Raw genomic sequence first — 6000 nt, forward strand, 5'->3', positions numbered from 1 at the left:
TGAATAAGCCTTTACCTCTGCTCGTTGTGTGCGGGGCAAAACCGACGACTTTTCAATGGCATAAACATCCACCAAGTAGAGACGCGCTCCTTGCTCCCTGTCCAAAATGGCAGCGGTCTGGATGACCCCAGTATGGCGCCCGATGGTGAAGAGGCGCCCAAGACTCTTATCTTCGCATCGAACGGAGACGATGTAATATTCCACCTGAGCTTCGGAGCCCCGCGGACTCGCCGCTTCGATAGATATCACGTTTGTCCCAATGGGCTCACCTTCTTTTAAGATGGTTATGTATTTTGGCTGAGTGAAAACAGGCCCATCGACCCCCTGCAGAATTATAGTCATTTCAGTGGTGGATTTTCTCCTTTCAGGGCCAAGATCCGTGGCAGAAACTATGAGATTGTATATGAGCTGAGAAGGCACCAAAGCTGACGCTACTCTTAAATCTCCGCTGTAGCGATCCACAATGAAAGTCTCAGTATCTCCATTAACTATTTCATATTCCACTTCTCCATTGGCACCCTCGTCAGGATCCGCAGCAATAATTGTCGTTAGGATGGAGCCGATCACAACCGAGGGGTCGGCTGCAAGGGCATTTTGTGATACGAACACGGGAACATTGTCATTTTGATCCGTCACCAAAATGGTCACGTTCTTCAGAGCGAATCGCCTGGTCTCCACAGGAACGGCCTGATCACTGGCTTTGACTGTTAACTCAAAGAGATTAGCAAACTCCCGATCTATTTCAGCGTTGGTAAATATTGTCCCTTTCACTTCATCTATACGGAAGTGATTGCCCCTTGGCATCTGCTGAATGATTGCATACGTCAGCTGCCCGTTAATATCCGCATCCGGATCATGGGCAGTCACAGAAATGACAGAGCTACCAACAGGAACGTTCTCAACAATCGATTTAAAGATGTCTCCCGGAGGAAAATGAGGAGGATTATCATTGAAATCTCTAACATGTATTACCACAGACATAGTAGATGACCGCGGTGGCCTTCCTTGGTCTTTCGCTGTTATATTTAGCTTATACAGAGATTGAGTCTCAAAGTCCAGTTTCTTTGCAAGAAAAATACTACCAGTGTTGGGACTGATGCTAAAGGTCCCGTGGTTGTTTGTCCCCGTAATGCTATAGTGCAGGTCAGCATTGTCACCTGAATCAGAATCAGTGGCAGTGACAGATGACACAAGTTCACCAACCCTCATATTTTCCAAGACATCCACTAACAAGGTTGATTTAGGGAAGGAAGGACTGTTGTCATTTTCATCCAATACATCAATGCTCAATATGCAAGTTGAACTCAGGGAAACCTCTCCAGAGTCTACTGCTTGGATGACAAGGGAATACGACGCAGTAGCCTCATGATCTAGTTTGCCTACTAAAGTCACTTGGCCTGTGCTACTATCTATTGCAAACTGATTTTCTTCATTTCCCTTGATTACAGAGTAGTGAATCAATCCATTAGTCCCTTCATCAACATCTGAGGCAGAAACTCTCAGCACCTGTGTCAGATTTGCTGCCAATTCTGATATAGTAGCTTGGTAGAGATCTTTCAAAAATTTGGGGGCATTATCATTGATGTCTTTCATGTAGATCTGCACAGTTGCCTGATCCTTTAGAGGCTTTGGCAACCCCTGATCTGTTGCTATTACTGTTAGACTAAATACTGCAGCTCCCCTCTGTCTCATAAGAGCTTCTCTGTCAAACTGATGAGTGCTTCTAATTTCCCCAGTTACTGTGTTCAGCTCAAAATCTGGCTGCAAATGCTCAAAGGAATACCTGACCTCACCATTTGGCCCAAAGTCTTTATCTACAGCATTTATTTTACCTACATATGATCCACCTCTCTGCTCCTCTTCAAAATAAAACACATAGTTGGTACTGTTGAACAGGGGTCTGTTATCATTTACATCCTCCAGAATCACAGTAACATTCACAGTAGCATTGAGTGGTTCTACTGCTCTATCAGAGGCAACAACCAGTAAAATATATCTTTCCTGAAGTTCACGGTCCAGTTCACTTTTTATATACAGCTGACCATCTGGGAATATGCCAAAGGCATCCCCAGCATTTCCTTCAATTATACTGTAAGCTATTTCACCGTTCACTCCTGAGTCTTTGTCGGAAGCCTGTACCTTAAAGAACCTGGAATTCACAGGCTCTGACTCCAAAATGGTAATTTCATAGGAAAGCTGGTCGAACACAGGCGGGTTATCATTTACATCATGGACAGAGACAGTCAAGATAAAGTTAGAGGACAGCTGCGGCACCCCCATATCCGAGGCCAGGATTTCAACCTGGTAAGATCCAGCATTTATGTCAAGTGGCCCTGTTAAGCTTATGGCACCAGTTTGTTCATTGATTGAAAACAAGCCCTTCGGGTTTTGCTTAAGGCTGTAAAGGACCACGCCGTTAACACCTTCATCGGGATCAAGAGCTTTGGCCTGGAATATGGTATGCCCAGCTTTCCAGTTTTCAACCACATTTACACTTTCCACAGCATGAATAAAGTGTGGGGAATTGTCATTTAAATCTTTGACAGTTATATTGACCACAGCATCGCCAGTTATCGCCCCACCACTAGCAACCACCTTCAGCTGGTAAAATGCTTGCTCCTCCCTGTCAATAATACTGGCTGTGGTGATCTGCCCTGTTGCTCTGTTGATGGCAAACATGCCCCTTTGGTCACCTGTCGTAATAAGGTAACTGATGTTGGTGTTGAGGTCCATGGTGGAAGCAAAAACAGTACCTACATGGTAACCCAGGGCAACGTTTTCAAAGACAACAAAACTGTACATGCCCTGGCTGAAAACAGGGGGGTTGTCCTGGGTGTCCAAGACAGTGATGGTGACAATGGCTTGGTTCTGCGACTGAAGATGGCCACCATCAGTGGCCACGATCTGCAGCTGGTAAGCAGTTTTCTCCTCCCTGTCAAGGGCTATTTTTGTCGTGATGACCCCTGTCTGGCCATGGACCTGAAACCTGGAGCTATCTCCAGCTGAGATACTGTAGCTGACTGTCCCATTGGGTCCCAGATCAGGATCTGTGGCAGACACCGTGGTCACGTAGGTTCCAGCTGGTTCATTCTCTTGGATATGGGCAAAATACTGAACGGGGTAAAACACGGGGCTATTGTCGTTCACATCCAGGACACTCACGTTAACCCGGGCTATTGAAGAAAGGGGAGGAGTGCCTAAATCAGTGGCCAAGACTTGCAGAGAGAAGTAAGACTGCTCCTCCCGGTCCAGCTGCGAGATGGTGCTGAGCTTGCCCGAAACAGGATCCAAGCGAAAAATCTGGCGAGGGGTCACAGAGGAGGGGCCAACTGCTACCAGTGCTGGTTCAGCTTCCTGCAGGGAGAAGCGGACAGTCCCATTATCCCCCAGGTCCCCATCAGCAGCACTCAGGACAAGCAGTTCAGTTCCTGATGGGGAGTTTTCAGCCAGGGACACCTGGTAGCCCTCGGGTTGACTGAAGCGAGGTTTGTTGTCATTGACATCCAGGATGGTCACCACGAGCTGCGCATAGGAGAACTTGGGCTGCACGCCCTGGTCACGGGCACTGATGTTAAGCACCACCTGAGAAGCAGTCTCCCGGTCCAGCCTGCTGAAGATGGATGTGCCTGCAGCATGTCCAGCACTGCTGCCCTCGGGGCCGGCCGTGGTGACCAGCCCGCTGTGCTCACTGATGCGAAACCAGCCGAGCTCGTTGCCCGAGACGATGCTGTATTTGAGGTTGGCATTGAGGCCTGAGTCACGGTCCGTGGCACTCAGGCCCCGCACGTAACTGCCCAGGGGCACCTCCTCACTGATGTTCACCCTGTAGACTGACTGCCCAAAGACAGGTGGGTGGTCATTAATGTCATTCACAAAGATCACCAGGCTGGCTACTGAGGAGCGGCTCACGGGAGCTGCCATGGCCCCGTCAGGAGAAAAGACAGAAGTGGGAGAGCCTGGAGGTGGCGGTGGGGCCCCATAGTTATCCGCCACTGCCACTGTAAGGTTATAGGCCGGGATGCGTTCCCGGTCCAATGCAGCCGCTACCTTTATAAGGCTGAGGTTGGGTACCTTACTGCTGTGCACCTCAAAGTGCCGCTGCTCATTTCCCGCCAGGATCGACACTGAGATGTTCCCGTTGGCTGCGGGGGAGTCGGCATCGCTCACCGTCAGCAGGGCCACCACGGTGCCAGGAGCCGCATTCTCATCCACAGAGGCAAACCGGGAGGTGGCCGGGAAGTAGCGGAACTTCACCCGGGGCTCGTTGTCGTTGACGTCGAGCAGGCGGATGAGGGCCTCGGCCCGGCCGCTCAGCGCCGGCACCCCTCGGTCCATGGCCTGGACCGTCAGTGAGTACTCCTGTCGCACCTCATAGTCCAAGCGCTCACGGATGCGGATCACTCCGCTCTCAGGGTCCACCTCGAACGGGAGGCTGCCAGCCCCATCCCCACCACCACTGCCACTGCCATCGCCTCCTTCCAGGCGGTAGCGAATGTCAGCGTTGGTGCCTTCATCGGCATCAGCTGCAGTGACCTGGAGAACACTGGCCCCAACAGGCGCATCCTCAGGCACTCGTGCCTGGTAAAGCGTCTGGCTGAAGATGGGGGGGTTGTCATTGATGTCCTGGACGGTGACGTTGACCTGCAGGTACCCTCGCCGACGGGGCTCTCCCTTGTCCTCCACCTGCACCAACAGCTGGTAGGTGGGGGTGGCCTCCCGGTCTAGCCCTCCACGGGAAACCAGGTGCAAGAAAGCTCCTTCACCGCTGGGGTTGAGGGTGATGTTGAGGCGGAAGCGGCCCTCCTCATTGCCGGCCACAATCCGATAGGAGCCGTGGTCTACACCATTGGTGCCACTGTCGGCATCGGTGGCTGTGTCCAGGATAAGCTGGCGCCCGCTGCCCGTGTCCTCCTTGAAAGTCACCACGATGGACGGGTCGGGGAAGATGGGCGCGTTGTCATTGAGGTCGAGCACCAGGACGCGCACCTCGCTGGGGTAGGTGGGCTGGCTGGAGAGCACCACCAGGTCCACCACGTCGCTGGCCAGGCTCTCGCGGTCGATGGTGGCGCGGGTGTGCAGGGCGCCCGAGGTGGCGTTGATGGCGAACAGGTCGTGGTGCTCACTCAGGCGGTAGGTGAAGCCGGGGCGGGTGGCGATGGTGCCCACCCAGGTGCCGGGCGGCTGCTCCTCCAGCACCTGGAACACCTGGCGCGGCTCGGCGGCGGCGGCGCTCCCCAGCGGCGGCAGCAGCGGCAGCAGCAGCGACAGCAGCAGCGGCGGCGGAGCCCCGCGGGCGGCGGCGGGGGGGCGGCCCATGGCGACCCGGGGGCGCAGCGCCCCGAGCCGGGGGCCCGGCGCCGCCGCTGCTCCCGCCGCTCCCGCTCCCTTCCCTGCCGCCTCTCTGCTCACCCGCCGACGCTCCGCTCCGGTGCGGACGGCAGCGGACCCGCCGCGCTCACGGGACGCTCCGGCTCTGCCTCTGCTGCCGCCGCCGCCGCTCCTCCCGCCGCCGCTCCGGGGCTGGGGGGCGGCCGGGGGCTCCGCGCCGCATCGCCGCTCAGCAGCCGCCGCCGCTACCGCCGGGGGCCCCGCGCCCCGCCGCTGCCCCGCGTTGGCCGCCGCCCCGCCGGCATTCCCAGGCGCTCGGCGGCGGAGCGGGTCCCGAACGCGCGGCAGCCCGGACCCAACTTTGCCCGGCGCTCATGGATCCCGGCCCTCTTGACGCCCGGGGCCGGCTCCCCCCACGGGCGCCCATTGGCCGCCGCGCCGCCAGCGACCCTCCCACCGCCCGCCCCCCGCACCTGAGGGGCCGCCCCGGCGGGGACCGAGACGGCCGGGCGGGAGGGGAGGGAACGGGGTGTCTGCCCGGCAGCGCCGGGATGGAGGCGCGGGATCCCCCCCCTCGAAACGCTCCCGCCTGGAGCGGGGAGGGACCGGGGACCCCCGGGCGGGATGCCCCGCGCACCGAGGGATGTGGCGGCGGCGGGCGCGGCGCCGCCT

At 56.4% G+C, this 6000-nt stretch overlaps 1 protein-coding gene across 1 annotated transcript in view; it reads right to left on the minus strand.

Annotated features, from left to right (window-relative positions):
* FAT4 (FAT atypical cadherin 4) overlaps nucleotides 1-5316 on the minus strand; it is a 128556-nt gene extending 123240 nt beyond the window's left edge. The window contains exon 1 of the mRNA XM_027690029.1: nucleotides 16-5316. Coding sequence (XP_027545830.1) covers nucleotides 16-5316 — 5301 coding nt within the window. The remainder of the gene's footprint in view (nucleotides 1-15) is intronic.
* Between the last annotated feature and the right edge of the window lie 684 nt (nucleotides 5317-6000).

This window comes from Neopelma chrysocephalum, unplaced genomic scaffold, assembly GCF_003984885.1.
Source record: "Neopelma chrysocephalum unplaced genomic scaffold, ASM398488v2 Primary Assembly neopelma1_79, whole genome shotgun sequence".
Classification (NCBI taxonomy): Eukaryota; Metazoa; Chordata; class Aves; order Passeriformes; family Pipridae; genus Neopelma; species Neopelma chrysocephalum.